Below are 20,824 nucleotides of genomic sequence, written 5' to 3'. Positions count from 1 at the left end.
CGAACCTGTTTCACGCCAGAGCTGTGACGCGCCTTACATGGCGCGGCAAGTATGACGTCATTCGAAGAAACCATAGGCCCCGCCCCCTGACGTAGCCACGCCCATAGGCTACTGAAACCACTTCTCCCAGCTGTGACAGCGCTCAGGACCGTGCTCATAGGTCCGGCCCCTGGGATCCCCGCCCCCTCCGCCCGCGCCCCGCCCCTCGCAGCCCAGTTCCGGAACCCGCGGGCCCCGCCGCGCCTGCGCCTCCGCACGTGGATAGCTGCGCCGCGCGCTCTTCCTCCGAGGGGCCGGGGCGGCTGGTGTGCAACCAGCTCCGCTTCGACCCCCGACCCCTGTCCCCGGCCCGGCATGAACCGCTACCTGCTGCCGCTGTCGGCGCTGGGCACACTAGCAGGCGCCGCCGTGCTGCTCAGGTGAGTACCTTCTAGCCCCGCGTGCACGGTCTAGGCAGGCCTCCCGCGCAGGGGCAGGGAAGACGGCGGAGACCCCCGCCCCTCGCACCCGGGTCCAGCCCCCGCAGCTCCCGACCGGCAGTGTCCGTCCCAAGTGGGGCAAACCTGCGCTCTGGCCGGCCAGGTCACCGGCCCAAGGTCACTCGGAGGGAAGGGCGAACCAGGGCCCTTGTAAATGTTGCTTTCCTTCCAGACTTTTAAACTCTTTATTTTATTGTATTATTTATTTGTTCGTTTATTTTTAAAGGCAGCATCTGGCTCTGGCGCCCAGCCTGGAGTGCAGTGGCGCGCTCTTGGCTCACTGCAGCCTTGTCCTCCTGGGCTCAGGTGATCCTCCTACCTGAGCGTCCCCAGGAGCTGAGACCACAGGTGCGCCACCACGCCCGGCTAATTTTTGTTTTTTTAGGAGAGACAGGGTTTTTGCCATGTTGGCCAGGCTGGTCTCAAACACCTGCGCCTCAGGTGATCCGCACGCCTTGGCCTCGCAAAGTGCAGGGATTACAGACGTGAGCCACCTCGCCCGGCCTTCTTAATTTAAACTTACTTAAATTTTTTACTTAAAAAATTAGTGGCTGGTGGACACTGTATTGCATGGTGCCCTTCTGTCCTGTGGGTGCAGTGCTGTTAACCTGCTCAGCCTCCTGTTGCTGGAGACTGGCTTGTTTCCAGCATTAGCCTCTGTGGGACATGGGTGTGGTGGGCAGCGTCATGGCTCCACAGAGGGGTCCACGTCCTAATCCTCGGAACCTGTGACTACATTACCTCAGGTGTCAGAGGTTCTTGCTGATGTGTTAAGTGAAGGATCTTTTTTTTTTTGAGACGGAGTTTTGCTCTTGTTGCCCAGGCTGGAGCGCAATGGCGCTACCTTGGCTCACCACAGACTCCCCCTCCCGGGTTCAAGCAATTCTCCGGCCTCAACCTCCCGAGTAGCTGGGATTACAGTCATGTGCCACCACGCCTGGCTAATTTCTTTTTTTTTTGAGATGGAGTCTGGCTCTATCCCCCAGGCTGGAGTGCAGTGGGGCAATCTCGGCTCACTGCAGGCTCCGCCTCTCGGGTTCCTGCCATTCTCCTGCCTCAGCCTCCTGAGTAGCTGGGACTACAGGCGCCCGCCACCACGCCCAGCTAATTTTTTGTATTTTTAGTAGAGACAGGGTTTCACCGTGTTAGCCAGGATGGTCTGGATCTCCTGACCTCGTGATCAGCCCGCCTTGGCCTCCCAAAGTGCTGGGACTACAGGCATGAGCCACCGTGCCGAGCGCCTGGCTAATTTTGTATTTTGCATGAGATTTCTCCATGTTGGTCAGGCTGTTGGTCTCGAACTCCTGACCACAGGTGATCTGCCCACCTCGGCCTCCCAAAGTGCTGGGGTTACAGGCATGAGCCACCATGGTCAGCCAAGTGAAGGATCTTATGATTATCATGTAGTCTTTTTTTTTTTTTTTTTTTTGAGACAGGGTCTCTCTGTCCCTGGGCTGGAGTGCAGTCACGCTGTCACAGCTCACTGCAGCCTCAGCCTCCCTGGGCTCATGTGATCCTCCCACCTCAGCCTCCTGAGTAGCTGAGTCTATAGGCGCGCACCACCAAACCCTGCTAATTTTTGTATTTTTAGTAGAGATGGGGTGTCAGCATGTTGGCCATGGCTGGTCTTGAACTCCTTACCTCAAGTGATCCTCCTGCCTTCCCAAAGTGCTGGGATTACATGTGTGAGGCACTGTGCTGGGCCTGCCTTGTGGTCTTATAGGGTCCTTATAAGAGGGAGCAGGAGGCTCAGTCAGAGGGGAGATGGAAGATAGGAGAGGTTGTCAGATGTGGTGGCTCACACCTGTAATCGCAGCACTTTGGGAGGCCAAGGCAGGCGGATTGCAAGGTCAGGAGTTCGAGACCAGCCTGACCAACGTGGTAAAAGTCAGCCTCTACTAAAAATACAAAATAAATTAGCTGGGCGTGGTCGCACGTGCCTGTAATCCCAGCCACTCAGGAGGCTGAGGCAGGAGAATCGCTTGAACCTGGGAGGCGGAGGTTACAGTGAGCTGAGATCATGCCACTGCACTCCAGCCTGGGCGACAGAGTGAGACTCTGCCTCAAAAAAATAAAAATAAAAGCCAGGCACGGTGGCTCACGCCTGTAATCCCAGCACTTTGGGAGGCTGAGGCGGGCGGATCACAAGGTCAGGAGTTCGAGACCAGCCTGGCCAATATGGTGAAATCCCGTCTCTACTAAAAATACAAAAATTAGCCGGGGGTGGTGGTGGACGCCTGTAGTCCCAGCTACTCAGGAGGCTGAGGCAGGAGAATTGCTTGAACCCGGGAGGCGGAGGTTGTAGTGAGTCGAGATCGGGCCACTGCACTCCAGCCTGGGAGACAGAGTGAGACTCCGTCTCAAAAAAAAAAATAAAATAAATAAATAAAAATAAAAAAATAAAAATAAATAAAGGAGAGGTTCCAGTGATTATGCGGTTTGAAGATGGAGGCGGGGCCAGGAGTGGAGGAATGTGGCGATTTGTAGGAGCTGGAAATGGATTCTCCCCTAGAGCCTCCAGAAGGAACCTGACTCTGCCAATACCTTGATTTATTCCAGTGAGACGTATTTTGGACTCTTGACCTAAAGAACTGTAGGAGGATGCACTTATGTGGTTTTAAGCCACTAAGTTTGTGGTAATGTGTACAGCAGCCGCGGAAATCTCATTCAGTGGGCATTTTAAATTTAAATTAAAATTTTTTTGAGACGGCGTCTTACCCTGTTGCCCAGGCTGGCGCCGTTTTGACTCACTGCAACCCCCGCCTTCCGGGTTCAAGCAATTCTCGTGCCTCAGTCCCCGGAGTAGCTGGATTACAGGTGTGCACCACCATGCCTGGCTAATTTTTTTTTTTTTTTTTTTTTGAGACGGAGTCTCGCTCTCGCCCAGGCTGGAGCGCAAGTGGTGCGATCTCCTCCGCTCACTGCAAGCTCCGCCTCCCGGGTTCACGCCATTCTCCTGCCTCAGCCTCCCGAGTAGCTGGGACTACAGGCGCCCGCCACCACGCTCGGTTAGTTTTTTGCATTTTTAGTAGAGACGGGGTTTCACCGAGTTAGCCAGGATGGTCTCAATCTCCTGACCTTGTGATCCGCCCGCCTCGGCCTCCCAAAGTGCTGGGATTACAGGCGTGATCCACTGCGCTCGGCAATTTTTGTATTTTTAGTAGAGACAGGGGTCTCCCCACGTTTGCCAGGCTGGACTCGAACTCCTGACCTCAAGTGACCTGCCCCCCACCCCCGACTTTGGCCTCCCAAAGTGCTGGGATTACAGGTGCGAGCCACCTCGCCCAGCTGGGAATCTCATGCAGTGGGCATTTATAAAATAACGACTGTCACCAGGCACGGTGGCTCACACCTGTAATCCCAGCACTTTGGGAGACCGAGGCAGGTGGATCACGAGGTCAGGCGATGGAAACCATCCTGGCTTACACAGTGAAACCCCGTCTCTGCTAAAAATACAAAATATCAGCCAGGCGAGGTGGCGGTGCCTGTAGTCCCAGCTACTTGGGAGGCTGAGGCTGGAGAATGGCGTGAACCCGGGAGGCGGAGCTTGCAGTGAGCCGAGATCGCACCACTGCACTGCAGCCTGGGCGACAGAGTGAGACTCCATCTCAATAAAAAAGAAAAAAGACTGTCACTTGCGGAAGGCATTCCACACACCAGGCACTGGGTGGAGTCATTTATGGAGAACAGGACGGAGATCCCGTGGTGTGATGTGATGACGTCTATGTTTCAGTTGGGGGATGTGAGTGAGCTCAGACGGCTTTGCCTGAGATCACTCAGTCAGGGGCACGTGGAGTGAGAGTTGGCAGACAGGACTGACCATGCCGCTGCTCACCCTCAGGGACTATGTCACCGGTGGGGCTTGTCCCAGCAAGGCCACCATCCCTGGGAAGACGGTCATCGTGACGGGCGCCAACACAGGCATCGGGAAGCAGACCGCCTTGGAATTGGCCAAGAGAGGTAAAATCTCCCCTGCTTTGGCTCTCAGAGAGATATCTGCACATCCATGCTCACTGCAGCGTTATTTACAGTCCAAAGGTGGAAGGAAGCCAGGCACCCATCCACAGATGAACAGAGAAACAGAATGTGGCCTCTGTAGACAGTGGTATATGATTCAGCCTTAAAAACGAAGGGCATTGGCTGGGCGCAGTGGCTCAAGCCTGTAATCCCAGCACTTTGGGAGGCTAAGGCGGATGGATCACCAGGTCAGGAGTTCGAGACCAGCCTAACCAACGTGGTGAAACCCCATCTCTACTAAAAATACAAAAATTAGCCAGGCATTGTAGTGGGTGCCTGTAATCCCAAGCTACCCGAGAGACAGGCAGGAGAATCGCTTGAACCCGGGAGGCAGAGGTTGCGGTGAACCGAGATCGCACCACTGCACTCCAGCCTGGGCAACAGAGCGGGACTCCATCTTCAAAACAAAGCAAAACAAAACAAAACAAAAAGTAAGGTCATTGAAACGATGAACCTTGAGGACATTCTATGAAGTGAAATCAGTCAGTCGACAGAAGAGCAAATACTGTATGATTCCACTTATAGGAGCTACCTAGAGTTAAATTCATAGAGAAGTTTGAATAATGGCTTGCCAGGGGTTGGGAGGGGAGGAGAGAATGGGGAGTTAATTATTTAATGGGCACAGAAGTTTAGTTTGGGAAGATGAAACAGTTTGAGAAACAGGTGGTTGTGATGGTTGCACAACATTAGAAATTATTATTACTGTTTCTTTTTGAGAGAGAGTTTTGCTCTTGTCGCCCAGGCTGGAGTGCAGTGGCATGACCTCAGCTCACTGCAACCTCCACCTCCTGGGTTCAAGTGATTCTCCTGCCTCAGCCTCCCAAGTGGCTGGGACTACAGGCATGTGGCACCACAACCAGCTAATTTTGTATTTTTAGTAGAGACGGGGTTTCTCCATGTTGGCCTCGTCTTGAACTCCTGACCTCAAGTGATCCACCCGCCTCGGCCTCCCAAAATGCTGGGATTACAGGTGTGAGCTACCATGAATGTTTTTAATACCAATGAACTGGACGCTTAAAAATGGTTAAGAGGGCCGGGCGCGGTGGCTCACGCCTGTAATCCCAGCATTTTGGGAGGCCGAGACGGGCGGATCACGAGGTCAGGAGATCGAGACCATCCTGGCTAACACGGTGAAACCCCGTCTCTACTAAAAAATACAAAAAGCTAGCCGGGCGAGGTGGCGGGCGCCTATAGTCCCAGCTACTCGGGAGGCTGAGGCAGGAGAATGGCGTGAACCCGGGAGACGGAGCTTGCAGTGAGCTGAGATCCGGCCACCGCACTCCAGCCTGGGTGACAGAGCGAGACTCCGTCTCAAAAAAAAAAAAAAAAAAAAAAAAAAAAAAAAAATGGTTAAGAGGGCTGGTCTTGGTTCACATCTATAATTCCAGCACTTTTGGAGGCTAAGGCAGGAGGATCACTTGAGGCCAGGGTTTCCAGACCAGCCTGGACACTGTAGCAAGACCCACATCTCTACCAAAATTAGCCAGGCATGCTGGCACAGGTGGTGCCTGTAGTCCCAGGTCACTTGAGCCCAGGACTTCAAGGCTGAGGTGAGCTATGATGGTGCCAGCACCCAGCCAGGGCAGCAGAATGAGACTCTGACTTAAAAAAAAAAAAAAAAAAAGCGGGGGGGAGGTTAAGATGGTTAATTTTAAGTGATTTGTATTTTACCACAACAAAAAAATTGGAGGCCAGGCATTGTGGCTTATTTGTAATCCCAGTACTTTGGGAAGCTGCAGAGTAGATCACCTGAGGTCAGAAGTTCAAGACTAGCTTGGCTAACATGGTGAAACCCTTGTCTCTACTAAAAAAAAAAAAAAAAAAAAAAAAAAAAAAAATTAGCTAGGTGTGGTGGCAGGCGCCTGTAATCCCAGCTACTCGGGAGGCTGAGGCAGGAGAATCGCTTGAACCTGGGAGGTGGAGGTTGCAGTGAGCTGAGATTGCACCACTGCACTCCAGCCTCGGTGACAGAGTGAGACTCCAACTACAAAAAAAAAAAAAAGGAAAAAAAGTCCTAATGCCCTCCCCAAGAGCTGGGATTCCAGGTGTGAGCCACCGTGCCTGATGAATTCCATGGTGTTTAGTATAGTCACAGAGTGCAGAGTGATGCAACCATCTTTAAAGTCAATCTTAGAACATTTCTGTTACCCTAGAAAGAAACCTTGCTCACTTTTAACTATCAAGCTGTAATTCCCTCTGCCCGCAGCCCTAGAAAACCAATAATCTATTTTCTTTCTCTATGGATTTGCCTATTCTGGGCATTTCATAGGTGTGAAATCATACACATAGCATTCATGTAAATGGGACTGGACACTGTAGTCTTTCGTGTCTGGTTTCTTTCCCTGAGCACAGTGTTTCTGAGGGTCATCCTTGCTGTAGCGTGAGCCAGTGCTTCACTCCTTTTCATGGCTAATATTCCATCTCTATGGATGGACCACATTTTGTTAGCCCTTCATTCACGGATGGACATTTGGTTGTTGTTTTTTTTTTTTTTTTTTGAGACGGAGTCTCGCTGTGTCTCCCAGGCTGGAGTGCAGTGGCGTGATCTTGGCTCACTGCAAGCTCCGCCTCCCGGGTTCACGCCATTCTCCCGCCTCAGCCTCTCAAGTAGCTGGGACTACAGGCGCCCGCCACCACGCCCGGCTAGTTTTTTGTATTTTTAGTAGAGACGGGGTTTCACCATGTTAGCCAGGATAGTCTCGATCTCCTGACCTCGTGATCCACCCACCTCGGCCTCCCAAAGTGCTGGGATTACAGGCTTGAGCCACCGCGCCCGGCCTGGTTGTTTTTTTTTTTTTTTAATTTAAGTTCTAGGGTACATGTGCATAACTTGCAGGTTTGTTACATATGTATACTTGTGCCATGTTAGTGTGCTGCACCCATCAACTCGTCAGCACCCGTCAACTTGTCATTTACATCAGGTATAACTCCCAATGCAGTCCCTCCCCCCTTCCCCCGACATTTGGTTGTTTCTACCTTTTGGCTCTTGTGAAGAATGCTGCAGTGAACATTGGTGCACGTGTTTTTGTGTAGACATATGTTTTCATTTCTCTGGGATCAGTACCTAGGAGGGGATTATTATTATTATTGAGACGGAGTCTCGCTCGTCGCCCAGGCTGGAGTGCAGTGGCGTGATCACGGCTCACTGCAAGCTCCGCCTCCCAGGTTCATGCTGTTCTCCTGCCTTAGCCTCCCCAGTAGCTGGGACTACAGGCAGCCGCCACCTCGCCTGGCTAATTTTTTGTATTTTTAGTAGAGACGGGGTTTCACCGTGTTAGCCAGGATGGTCTCGATCTCCTGACCTCATGATCCGCCCGCCTTGGCCTCCCAAAGTGCTGGGATTACAGGCGTGAGCCACCGCGCCCGGCCAGGCGTGGATTATTTATTTAAATCTTTTTCCATCCTGGGTTTTCAGGAGGCAACATCATCCTGGCCTGCCGAGACATGGAGAAGTGTGAGGCGGCGGCAAAGGACATCCGCGGGGAGACTCTCAATCACCACGTCAATGCCCGGCACCTGGACTTGGCTTCCCTCAAGTCCATCCGAGAGTTTGCAGCGAAGATCATTGAAGGTAGGAGGAGAACGCTGGCCGTGTGGGATGAGGACTGGGAGAGGCGGCTCCCAGGGCTAGGCTCTGAGGAGTGAATGAAGCAAGCAAACTTTAGAGCAGAGTTTTGGCAAACCATGGGCTAGGGGCCAAATCCAGCTGCCTTTTTTTGTACAGCCTGCAAGCAATATTTTTTTGAGACAGAGTCTCACTCTGTCGGCCAGGCTGGAGTGCAATGGCACGATCTCGGCTCACTGGAACCTCTGCCTCCCGGGTTCAAGCGCACAGCCTCCTGAGTAGCTGGGATTAAGGTGCCCGCCACCACACCCTGCTAATTTTTTATTTTTAGTAGAGACGGGGTTTCACCACGTTAGCCACGCTGGTCTCAAACTCCTGACCTCAGGTGATCCATCTGCCTCAGCCTTCCAAAGTGCTGGGATTACAGGCGTGAGCCACTGCACCCCGCTGACTTTATGTTTTGTTTGTTTGTTTTGAGACAGATGAAGTCTCGCTGTGTTGCCCAGGCTGGAGTGCTGTGGTGTGATCTTGCCTCACTGCAACCTCCATCTCCTGGTTTCAAATGATTCTCCTGCCTCAGCCCCCTGAGTAGCTGGGATTACAGGCACCTGCCACCATGCCTGGCTAATTTTTTGTTTTAGGTAGAGACGGTTTCACCACATTGGTCAGGCTGGTCTCGAACTCCTGACCTCAAGTGATCCTCCTGCCTCTGCCTCCCAAAGTGCTGGGATTACAGGCGTGAGCCACCGCGCCCGGCCTGAATAATTAGTTAGTTTGAGACAGGGTCTGTCTCTGTCACCCAGGCTGGAGTGCAGTGGCACAAACACAGCTCCCTGCAGCCTTGACCTCTTGGGCTCAAGTGATCCTCCTGCCTCAGACTCCTGAGTAGCTGGGGCTATGGAAGCACACCACCGCATCTGGCTAATTTTTTCTTTTTTTTTTTTTTTGAGACAGGGTCTTGCTCTGTCACCCAGGCTGGAGTGCAGTGGTGCAGTCATGGCTCATTGCAGTCTCAACCTCCTGGGCTCAAGTGATCCTCCCACTTCCAAGTAGCTGGGAGTACAGGCTTATGCCGCCACACAGAGTAATTATTTTATATATATATATATACATATATATACATATACGGTTTTTTTTTGTTTGTTTTTTGTAGAGCTGGGGTTTCACCATGTTGCTCAGGCTGGTTTCAAACTCCTGGGATCAAGTGATCCACCTGCCTTGGCTTCCCACAGTGCTGGGATTACAGGCTTGAGCCACTGTGCCCGGCCTTATTAAGCATTTATTGATCAAGTACCTTCCCCACCATGGTTAAATAAATATGTGTTAGTTATGGGACATTTATAAAATACTGCAGTGTAAAGAAGACAGAACTGGCCGGGCGCAGTGGCTCATGCCTGTAATCCCAGCACTTTGGGAGGCTGAGGCGGGTGGATCACTTGAGGTCAGGAGTTCGAGACCAGCCTGGCTAACACGGTGAAACTCCGTCTCTACTAAAAAATACAAAAAACTAGCCGGGCGAGGTGGCGGGCGCCTGTAGTCCCAGCTACTCGAGAGGCTGAGGCAGGAGAATGGCGTAAACCCGGGAGGCGGAGCTTGCAGTGAGCTGAGATCTGGCCACTGCACTCTAGCCTGGGCGACAGAGCAAGACTCAGTCTCAAAAAAAAAAAAAAAAAAAAAAATTAGCCGGGCATCCTGGCGTGTGCCTATAGCCCCAGCTACTCAGGAGGCTGAGGCAGGAGGATTGCTTGAGCCCAGGAGTTCAAGGCTGCAGTGAACCGTGTTTGTGCCACTGCACACTAACCTGGACTACAGAGCAAGACCTGGCCTCTTACCAATTTCTTTTTTGAGATGGAGTCTTGCTCTGTCACCCAGGCTGGAGTGCAGTGACACTATCTCGGCTCACTGCAACCTCCGCCTCCTGGGTTCAAGCGATTCTCCTCCTTCAGCCTCCCGAGACTATAGGCGTGTGCCACCATGGCTGGCTCATTTTTGTATTTTTAGTAGAGATGGGGTTTCACTATGTTGGCCAGGCTGGTCTTGAACTCCTGACCTTGTGATCCCCCTGCCTCGGCCTCACAAAGTGCTGGGATTACAGGTGTGAGCCACCGCGCCCGGCTACTTTCTTTGTTTTCTAGTCTGGCACTGAAAGGGCCAAAGCTTTCTTGTTCGGAGTCAATGTGCCCCACTCAGTTAACGGGTACTCAGGAAATGAACAAGGAAAGGGGGAGTTGTGGGACCTCATTTATTTAGTAAAGGCGATCTGAGACCTGACCAGGTGCTGGAGTTGTGAGGTGAACCAGAGCTGTCCTCGTGCCACTCATAGCCATAGGGAGGCAGGTGCAGGTGCAGATTCGCTCATTCATTCATTCATTCATTCATTCATTCATTCATTCATATTGAGCCCCTGCTGTGCCCTTGGGGATCAAGAAAGAGCTGGCGCTGTTGTGGAGTAGGTGAGAGGCGCTATGGTGAGATCACAAAGGACAGTGAGAACAGCCTCAGAGTCTCAGAGGTGGATGAATATTTATTAAGCACCTGCTGTGTACCAGGTACAGCACTGTTGCCTTCATGCACACTGTCCGAGGTAATCCCGCCCGGGGCGCCTCTCATCCTGTCTCTGGCTTGTGGAGACAGGTGTCCAGAGCACTGAGGTCCTGAGACAGTGCAGGGCCTTGTGGGCAGCAAGGACCCAGGCTGGATGCACCTGGGCAGGTGATGCCTCCTTTTTTTTTTTTTTGAGACGGAGTCTCGCTCTGTCGCCCAGGCTGGAGTGCAGTGGCCAGATCTCAGCTCACTGCAAGCTCCGCCTCCCTGGTTGACGCCATTCTCCTGCCTCAGCCTCCCGAGTACCTGGGACTACAGGCGCCGCCACCTCGCCCGGCTAGTTTTTTGTATTTTTTAGTAGAGACGGGGTTTTACCGTGTTAGCCAGGATGGTCTCGATCTACTGACCTCGTGATCCGCCCGTCTCGGCCTCCCAAAGTGCTGGGATTACAGGCTTGAGCCACCGCGCCCGGCCTGATGCCTCCTTTCTTAGCCTCAGGCTGGGGTCTGTCCTCACCCTGATGTCTCCTTCCCCACCCCTCCCTTCCAGAGGAGGAACGAGTGGACATTCTAATCAACAACGCGGGCGTGATGCGGTGCCCCCACTGGACCACTGAGGACGGCTTTGAGATGCAGTTTGGCGTTAACCACCTGGGTGAGGCCTGGGCAGGGGGCTGCCCCGTGGGCTCAAGCGATCCTCCCCCGTCGTCCTCCCAAAGTGCTGGAATTATTAGGCGTGAGCCAAAAGTGACCTTTTTGTCATCCTTAATCCAGGTCACTTTCTCTTGACGAACTTGCTGCTGGACAAGCTGAAAGCCTCAGCCCCTTCGCGGATCATCAACCTCTCGTCCTTGGCCCACGTGGCTGGGCACATAGACTTTGATGACTTGAACTGGCAGACGAGGAAGTATAACACCAAAGCCGCCTACTGCCAGAGCAAGCTGGCCATCGTCCTCTTCACCAAGGAGCTGAGCCGGCGGCTGCAAGGTATGGGGCGCTAGGCTCAGCCTCCCTCTTGCTTTACTCTGAGCCTAGAGCAGCCCTTCCATGATCCTAGGCTGATGGGAGGCCAAGCTGTGGCTCCACAACAGAATCCGCAAAAGTAGAGCACACGGACCACCCTGCCCCCTTCTGGTGCCTGAAGCAGACATCACTAATCGATTGTTCTTCTGCTGATTGTCTGTTCATCCCAGGTGGTCTAGTCTGCCTGGATCAGGTGTCCTTCCCTGCTGCTGCTGGGCAGGCAGCTCAGCCTTTTGGCTCCAGCCAGTGAGTCTCAACCAGGGGCAGTTCTGGCCCACAGTTGTCAATGCCTGGAAACACAGTGATCACATCTGGGTGGGGGAGAGATTGCTCTGGGCATCTGGAGTGTAAAGGCCCGGATGCTGCTCAAGGTCCTACAGCACACAGGACGGCCCCTCACTCCTCCCGATCCACAGTGTCCGTAGTGCTGAGGTTGAGGAATCTGTGCTGGGCCTTTGCTTCTGAAAGACCGTCTGTGGACCAGCGGTGCCAGCCCCAGTGGGAGCTGGTCAGAGTTACAGTATCTCAGATCCCACCGTCACCCACCGATTTGGATTCCTGGGGTGAGCTCAGCGTTCTGGGTTTATCAAGTGCTCCAGGACAGCTCGGCTCCCAGCAGCCATGTGGCAGAGCCGCCTGCAAGATAAGACCACTAAGATTTCAGAGCAAGAGGGACGACGGGGTTTGAGTGTAGGAAGCAGCCTGGCGCCCGGAAGCCCCACAGCTGGGTGTGGGCTGCCACAGCCTTCCAGGTGAGGCTGGACCTCTCCCTCAGTCTTCTATTTCTTCCCCAGGCTCTGGTGTGACTGTCAACGCCCTGCACCCCGGCGTGGCCAGGACAGAGCTGGGCAGACACACGGGCATCCATGGCTCCACCTTCTCCAGCACCACGCTCGGTGAGTCCCTCCCAGCCTGGGGTCTGCACGCTGAGCCCTCCACCCTTGCTTTCTCAGCCCGGGGCCCAGGACCCTCCCTCAGAGATGGTCCCTGGGGCCGCATGCCTGCTCCTCACCTGTGTCTTCTGAGGCACAGGACGGGTCCCTTTCCTCTGTCGACCTGGCCTGCCAACCTCTAACAGCCTCAGGAAGCAGGCAGAGCCCCACTGGCCGATGAGAAAACCGTGTCTCAGAGGAAGAGGCCGTGGAACTGACTCCTGGAGTCAGACTGTGCTCAGGGTAACTCCAGCTTCACCCCAAACCAGCCGCGCCTCCTGGGGAAGTGCTGTTACCCCTCTGAGCCTGTTTCTTCATCTGCAGAGTGGAGGCCATAACAGGACTCACCTCACAGGCACTGGGAGGGTTAGACAAGACCTTCCTTAAAAGGGCCAGCACACGGCCGGGCGCGGTGGCTCAAGCCTGTAATCCCAGCACTTTGGGAGGCCGAGATGGGTGGATCACAAGGTCAGGAGATCGAGACCATCCTGGCTAACCCGGTGAAACCCCGTCTCTACTAAAAAATACAAAAAACTAGCCGGGCGAGGTGGCAGGCACCTGTAGTCCCAGCTACTTGGGAGGCTGAGGCAGGAGAATGGCGTGAACCCGGGAGGCGGAGCTTGCAGTGAGCTGAGATCCGGCCACTGCACTCCAGCCTGGGTGACAGAGCGAGACCCCGTCTCAAAAAAAAAAAAAAAAAAAAAAAAGGCCAGCACAGTGCCCTGCCCAGAGAACAGGCGGAATAAACAGTTGGAGCTTTATTTATTTATATATTTTTGAGATGAAGTCTTGCTCTGTCACCCAGGCTTGACTACAATGGCACGATCTTGACTCACTGCAACTTCCACCTCCTAGGTTCAAGCGATTCTCCTGTCTCCAAGTAGCTGGGGTTACAGGTGCACACCACCACACCCAGCTAATTTTGGTATTTTTAGTAGAGGTGGGGTTTCACCATATTGGTCACGCTGGTCTTGAACTCCTGACCTCAGGTGGTCCACCTGCCTCAGCCTCCCAAAGTGCTGAGATTACAGGCGTGAGCCACCACCCCCAGCCAGTTGAAGCTTTATAACTAGGTTTTATAATCCTGAAAAACATGGAGTGGGTGAGTGGTTGGCATCAAGAATCTTAACTTGGCCAGGCTAATAGCCATGCCTGTAATCCCAGCACTGTGGGAGGCTGTGGCAGGCAGATTACCTCAGGTCAGGAGTTCGAGACCAGCCTGGCCACCATGGTGAAACCCCATCTCTATTAAAAATACAAAAATTAAGGCTGGGCGTGATGGCTCACATCTGTAATCTCAGCACTTTGGGAGGCCGAGGCGGGCAGATCACCTGAGGTCAGGAGTTTGAGACCAGCCTGACCAACATGGAGAAACCCCGTCTCTACTAAAAATACAAAATTAGCTGGGTGTGGTGGTGCATGCCTGTAATCCCAGCTACTCGGGAGGCTGAGGCGGGAGAATTGCTTGAACCCGAGAGGTGGAGGTTGTGGTGAGCCGAGATCGTGCCATTGCACTCCAGCCTGGGTAACAAGAGCAAAACTCTGTCTCAAAAAAAAAATTAGCCAGGCGTGGTGGCGGGTGCCTGAAGTCCCAGTTACTCGGGAGGCTGATGCAGGAGAATTGCTTGAACCTGGGAGGCAGAGGTTACCGTGAACTAAGATCGCGCCACTCTACTCCAGCCTGGGTGGCAGTGAGACACCAGGTCTCCAAAAATAAATTATATATAAATTATTTTTTTTGAGATGGAGTTTTGCTCTTGTCACCCAGGCTGGAGTGCAATGGTGCGACCTTGGCTCACTGCAACCTTAGCCTCCCAAGCAGCTGGGATTACAGGCACCCACCACCATGCCTGGCTAAGTTTTGTATTTTTAGTAGAAATGGGGTATCATCATGTTGGCGAGGGTGGTCTGGAAGTCCTGACCCCAGGCGATCCGCCTGCCTCGGCCTCCCAATGTGCTGTGATTACAGGCCTGAGCCACCTCGCCTGGCCAAAAAAAAAAAAATTCTTAACCTGAGGCTGGTGCTAGGTGCATTTAATAAGAAGTTATTTAAGGAGAAATGGGATAGGGTGAGGACTGGGGCTAAGAGGAGGAGAGCTTCCATTTTCCTGGACAAAGCCAGGAGGGCTCCTTGGGGGAGGCAGTTTCTGGTCTGATCCCTGGTCTGGAGGGATTAGCCTGGGTAGTGCCAGGGAAGGGAACTGCAGATGGAGGGAGCCAAGGGGAAGGGGCTGGAGGAGGGCTCTGTGGGACTCCAGGGGCCCGGAGCTCCCTGACGGGGGAGTGGGGCTTCCTCGCTACTCTGAGCATGTGTGGACTGAGCGCCCTGTGGCTTCCTCGCTTCTCTGAGCGTGTGTGGACTGAACGCCCTGTGGGCTGATTGCAGGGCCCATCATCTGGCTGTTGGTCAAGAGCCCCGAGCTGGCCGCCCAGCCCAGCACATACCTGGCTGTGGCAGAGGAACTGGCGGATGTTTCTGGAAAGTACTTCGATGGACTCAAACAGAAGGCCCCGGCCCCCGAGGCTGAGGATGAGGAGGTGGCCCGGAGGCTTTGGGCTGAAAGCGCCCGCCTGGTGGGCTTAGAGGCTCCCTCTGTGAGGCAGCAGCCCCTTCCCAGATAACCTCTGGAGCAGATTTGAAAGCCAGGATGGAGCCGCAAGACCGAGGGCCACTGTCTGCCATGCCCGCAGCTTCCTGGCACCACCTGAGCCGGGAGACCCAAGACTGCCGGCCCCCATGCCCGCAGCATCCTCTAGGGGGCGGTGTTGGCACCACCTGAGCTGGGAGACCCAGGACTGCCGGCCCCCATGCCCGCGGCTTCCTCTAGGGGGCGGTGCTAGCCGCAGTGGACTGGCCCGCGGGTAACCACTGCCCTGGGCTCCGGCTGGTCCCATGTGCTCTGCTGCCAGCAGGGGAGCGGGGCCATCTGATGCTTCCCCTGGGAATCTAAACTGGCAATGGCCGAGGAGGCACAGGCTCCGTGCACTTGTGGGCCATGTCAGGAGAGCCAGCGGTGCCTGTGGGGGAGGGCTCCAAGGTGCTCTGCAAAGAGCATGGGCAAGCTGTCTGACACTCGGATTCTTGGGTACCCGTGGGACCTTGTGCATGCAGGGGTCTTCTCTGAGCCTTGGTTTCTTCAGCGGTGAGGTGCTCAGAATAACCGCTGTCTCCCGTGACGGTGTGGTGCGGCGAGCTGTTGTCTGGTCACTGTGGCTGTGCACAGCCCTTGCCAGGGGCGTTTGTTGAGGGCTTCCTGTGCCAGAGCCCGGCCAGAGAGCAGGTGCAGGTGTCATCCCGAGTTCAGGCTCTGCACGGCATGGAGTGGGAACCCCACCAGCTGCTGCTACAGGATCTGGGATTGCCTGGGGCTCCCACCTTCCTGTCAATTCTCATGGTAGTCCAAACTGCAGACTCTCAAACTTGCTCACTAAAAAAAAAAAATGTACTTGAGTCGTAGGTTTTACTTTTTCCTCTGTGCATGGGTGAATGCCCTGAGCTGAACAAAGGCAACTCCTGGATTTCTTCCTTTTAGTTTATCACCAGGGCAACAGGCCATGCAGAAGTTCAGACGTTTTAGAGATGAAAGCCCCCTTCCACAGGCCATAACCGTTTCAGTCCGGGCACCTTACAAGACGGCTTGTTAGAAACTGGGTAGAGATCAGGGTGAGAGGAAGGGGCTCTCAGCTTAGGTGCAGAACCGAAGGAGACACGGAAAAGCTCAGTAATCGAGATATAAAACATGTTTTCATATTTGAGATACTGGGGAGGCCAGGGATGCTGCTCAATATCCTACAGTACGCAGAACAGCCACCCAGTCTCACTCTGTCGCCCAGGCTGGAGTGCAATGGCATGATCTCGGCTCACTGCAACCTCTGCCTCCCGGGTTCAAGCGATTCTCATGCCTCAGCCTCTCGAGTAGCTGGGATTACAGGCGTCTTCCACCACACCTGGCTAATTGAAGACGGGGCATCACCATGTTGGCCAGGCCTGGTCTTGAACTCCTGACCTCAGGTGATCCACCCGTCTTGGCCTCCCAAAGTGCAGGAATTACAGGTGTGAGCCAGTGCAGCCAGCCCTTTTTGCTTTTTAGAGACAAGGTCTCACTCTTGCTAAGGCTGGAGTGCAGTGCCATCACAGCTCACTACAGCCTCGACCTCCTGTGATTGTCCTGCCTCAGCCTCCTGAGTAGCTGGGACTACAGGTGCACGCCACCACACTTGGCTAATTATTTGTAGAGGTGGGGTCTTGCTATGTTGCCCAGGCTGGTCTCAAACTCCTGGGCTCAAGTGATCCTTCTGCATGGCCTCCCAAAGTGTTGGGATTACAGGTATGAGCCACTGTACCTGGCCGTCGTTTTCTTTCTGATGCCATATCCAATGGCTGGAGGGTGTATTTGGGATGACCTGACTCTGGTAGGCAACTTCCAGTGGACCCCACAGTGAGACCACCTCCCTTTGACTGTGGGGAGATGTAGCAACTTTTTTTTTTTTTTTGAGACGGAGTCTTGCTCTGTTGCCCAGGCTGGAGTGCAGTGGCGTGATCTCCCGCTCACTGCAAGCTCTGCTTCCTGGGTTCACGCCATTCTCCTGCCTCAGGGTCCCAAGTAGCTGGGACTAAAGGCACCCACCACCATGCCCGGCTAATTTTTTTATGTTTTTAGTAGAGGCGGGGTTTCATCATGTTAACCAGGATGGTCTCGATCTCCTGACCTCATGATTCATCCACCTCAGCCTCCCAAAGTGCTGGCATTACAGGCGTGAGCCACCGCGCCCGGCGTAGCGACTGGTTTCTAGCAGTAGGATGGGGCAGAGGTGACAGTTGGTTAGTCTTGTGGTTAGGTTACAAAACCGACCTCTGGATGGTAGCATCCCTCCTGCCAGCCCTCTGTCTTGCCCTCTCGCTGGCTGGCTGTGGTGGAGCCAGCTGTCATGGTGAGCGGCCCTGTGGAGAAGCCAGGGAGGAACCGGGAGAAACTGAATCACACCAACAACCACGTGCGTGAGCTTGCTGTATGCTCTTGCTTGGGGGCAAGTTACAGACTCAGCCCAAGAGGAGTGGACCCCTCCAGGGTGTGATACCAGGAGGGGGAATCGGAAGCACGCCGACAGGAGTGTGTGTGTGTAGGACGTTATTTCTCACTGGGAGAAAAGCAAGTTTGAAAACCACTCCCATGAGATGGGTGGGCTGAGGATAAAAGCCTCAAAGCCTCTGGTTCTCTGAATAGGTGCGTAGGACTCACCCAGGCACTCTTTCCTTTTTTAAATTGTGATAAAAAGTACACAACACTGGCCAGGCGTGATGGTGCACTCCTGTAATCCCAGCTACTAGGGAGGCTGAGGCAGAAGAACTGCTTGAACCAAGGGGGCACCGCTCCCGGCTGTAACAAGTTTCCAACATCCCCCCTCTTCCGTGGCACAGGGGCTGGCCCCACATACATATGCGATGGCAACTGACCAGGTCCCTGATAGACCGGAGTGCTCCAGAAACACCTCGTTGCCTGGGATGGAGGATGATGTTATGTGGCCCTCCGAGGGTTTGAGTTTGATATATGGGCAAAGGAAGTGGTTTTTAGTAGAAAGCCAGGCTTCCTTTTTTTTTTTTCTTCCAGCCAGCAAACCCCAAACAGGAACCTATGGTTGGTGATGGATGTGCATTCAGAAGGCGGGGAGGAAGCGGGAGTCAGAGGTGAGGGCAGTCATCAGTCATAGCTGTCCGCTGCATCACCCTCTCGCTATCTCCAGAAAGTTTTCTGGACTTCTCCTGTTGTGCAGTGTGGAAGTGCCCCATCTTCATTCATATCGAGTAAAGTCAAAGGACAAACTCTAAAGATGGCAGCATCTTCCTGCCTTCCTAGTCAGGTTGCCGCTGTAGCGGAGTGCCACCCTGATTTCCAGCCCTGCAGCACACAGTCACACAGGGAGAACCTGCCTGGCGTGATCCAGAGGCAACGTATCTCCCAAGGTGATTGTGAAGGAACCAGAGGGATAAACACAGCCCGTGAACCGCGAGCCAGAAGACGGGTCCAGCTGGCTGCTGTTGACTCATCAGGGCGTGTTGCGTCCGAGCACTTCTCCAAACCACCCAAGTGGCACCCAGGGCGACATGTACATCACCTTGAGTACAATTCTCTCAAGGAAAAAAACAAGCCCAGCATCTTCTGCGATGGCAGCCCTGGCTTGGAGCCTCATAGGAGAGAAGGCCTTAAGAATACCATTTTCTTGCTCTAAGTTGCTCTTACAGGAAACAAGTGATAATATTCTTTTTTTTTTTTTTTTGAGACGGAGTCTCGCTCTGTCACCCAGGCTGGAGTGCGGTGGCGCGATCTCCACTCACTGCAAGCTCCGCCTCCCGGGTTCACGACATTCTCCTGCCTCAGCCTCCCGAGTAGCTGGGACTACAGGCACCTGCCACCACGCTCGGCTAATTTTTTTGTATTTTCAGTAGAGATGGGGTTTCACTGTGTTAGCCAGGATGGGCTCGATCTCCTGACCTCGTGATCCGCCCGTCTCAGCCTCCTAAAGTGCTGGGATTACAGGCGTGAGCCACCACGCCCAGCGTGATATTCTTTCTAAATGCCATCAATCACACCTACATGTGTCACCGAGGGCCGGATCATTCTCTGCTGTGGTGGGGCTGTCCTCTGCATTGAAGAATGCTGAGCAGTGTCCTTGGCTTCAACTGACCAGACGCCAGAGGCACCCCAATTTCTTCCATCGGGGGACTGACTTACCTTCACTGTTGCGTTTGATTCTTTTCATGTATCTTTAAAAAAGGACCCAGTGGGGCCAGGCGCAGTAGCTCACACCTGCAATCCCAGCACTTTGGGAGGCTGAGGTCAGTGGATTGCTTGAGCCTAGGAGTTCAAGACCAGCCTGGGCAACATAGTGAAAACCACCTCTACAAAACACTTTTTTTTTTTTTTTTTTTTTAGACGGAGTTTCGCTCTTGTTGCCCAGGCTGGAGTGCAGTGGCGCAATCTCGGCTCACTGCAACCTCCGCCTCCTGGGTTCAAGCGATTCTCCTGCCTCAGCCTCCTGAGTAGCTGGGATTACAGGCACGCACCACCACGCCCGGCTAATTTTGCATTTTTGGTAGAGATGGGATTTCTCCATGTTGGTCAGGCTGGTCTCAAACTCCCAACCTCAGGTGATCCGCCTGCCTCGGCCTCCCAAAGTGTTGGGATTACAGGCGTACGCCACCGTGCCCGCTCGACTTTATAGTTTTATAACCCTTATGGCAAATCTCATAGTATTCTGCAGGGATAAGCACAAAACCATTTGTTCAATAAATGCAAACAGAAACGCTAACAATTCTTAAGACATTTCTAATCTTATTTTACCAATAATTTTAAAGCCAGCTTTTGTATTAAAGATTTATAGCCACTGTTATTAACGTTTTAAATTCTATGCAGCTTAAAGCATTTATAATTGATAAAACTGCTGATGCTGAGTACCTGACCTAATATTTGAAAGGTGGCAGGCATTCAGCCACGGTCGCTGAGTTAATCGGAGACGTAGAGAAGATGATGTCAGGGAGGGTTTTTAGATATAAACACCCTGATATTTATCATTTTAACCACTTGGAAGTGCACATACAAGTCAATGGCATTGGCCAGGTGCGGTGGCTCACGCCTGTAATCCCAGCACTTTGGGAGGCCGAATCACAAGGTCAGGGTAGATCGAGACCATCCTACCTAATGCGGTGAAACCCCGTCTCTACTAAAAATACAAAAAATTAGCCAGGCATGGTGGCGGGAGCCTGTAGTCCCAGCTACTCAGGGACTCATGCCTCCATCTCCCAAGTAGCTGGGATTACAGGTGTGTGCCACCATGCCCGGCTAATTTAACGCCCAGCTAGCTTTTGTATTTTTAGTAGAGATGGGGTTTCACCATGTTAACCAGGCTGGTCTCGAACTCCTGATCTCAAGTGATCCACCCGCCTCAGCCTCCCAAAGTGCTGGGATTACAGGCGTGAGCCACCGCGCCCGGCTGATTTTTATTCTTTTAATGAAGGTTGGTTGATGTTACCTTGTCTGTATATACCGCACGTTGTTTATCCATTGTTGTTGATGAATATTTGGCTGGTTTCACCTCTTGGCTATTGTGAATAAAGCTGCTAGGAACACTGGTGTACAAATATGTTCGAGATCCTGTTTTCGATTCTTTTAGGTGTATACGCAGAAGTGGAATTGCTGGATTTTACGGCAATCCCACGTTTAACTTTTGGAGGAGCTGCTAAAACTGTTTTCCACACCACAGCAGTGG

The 20,824-nt window shown here is 53.2% G+C and overlaps 1 protein-coding gene across 44 annotated transcripts; it reads left to right on the top strand.

Annotated features, from left to right (window-relative positions):
- Positions 1–236: 236 nt before the first annotated feature.
- Positions 237–20,696, top strand: RDH13 (retinol dehydrogenase 13). Of its 44 annotated transcripts, none has more exons than XR_013410378.1 (10): positions 237–419; positions 4,321–4,439; positions 7,912–8,067; positions 11,155–11,259; positions 11,379–11,591; positions 12,422–12,523; positions 14,946–16,466; positions 17,882–19,080; positions 19,735–20,157; positions 20,536–20,696. XR_013410378.1 is itself a non-coding variant. In XM_015124914.3 (7 exons), exons 1-7 carry the CDS (start codon positions 355–357, stop codon positions 15,179–15,181), a joined length of 996 nt encoding a protein of 331 aa, XP_014980400.1. In that variant the 5' UTR covers positions 237–354; the 3' UTR covers positions 15,182–20,696. The 44 variants fall into 44 exon arrangements, 1 of the variants encoding a protein (XP_014980400.1); XR_013410377.1 differs by having other exon boundaries at positions 20,529–20,696; XR_013410379.1 differs by having other exon boundaries at positions 14,946–16,475; positions 17,889–19,080.
- The last annotated feature ends 128 nt before the right edge of the window (positions 20,697–20,824 follow it).

The sequence above is a fragment of the Macaca mulatta genome, chromosome 19 (assembly GCF_049350105.2).
Source record: "Macaca mulatta isolate MMU2019108-1 chromosome 19, T2T-MMU8v2.0, whole genome shotgun sequence".
In the NCBI taxonomy this organism is placed as follows: domain Eukaryota; kingdom Metazoa; phylum Chordata; class Mammalia; order Primates; family Cercopithecidae; genus Macaca; species Macaca mulatta.
This window is presented reverse-complemented; position numbering and strand designations above follow the sequence as displayed.

Excerpts from the sequence above, each read along its gene's own strand:
- RDH13 (XM_015124914.3), top strand. The coding sequence starts at position 355 with ATGAACCGCTACCTGCTGCCGCTGTCGGCGCTGGGCACACTAGCAGGC. Across the intron at positions 8,068-11,154 it reads TGCAGCGAAGATCATTGAAG|AGGAGGAACGAGTGGACATT; the intron begins GTAGGAGGAGAA and ends CCTCCCTTCCAG. Across the intron at positions 11,592-12,421 it reads GCTGAGCCGGCGGCTGCAAG|GCTCTGGTGTGACTGTCAAC; the intron begins GTATGGGGCGCT and ends TTTCTTCCCCAG.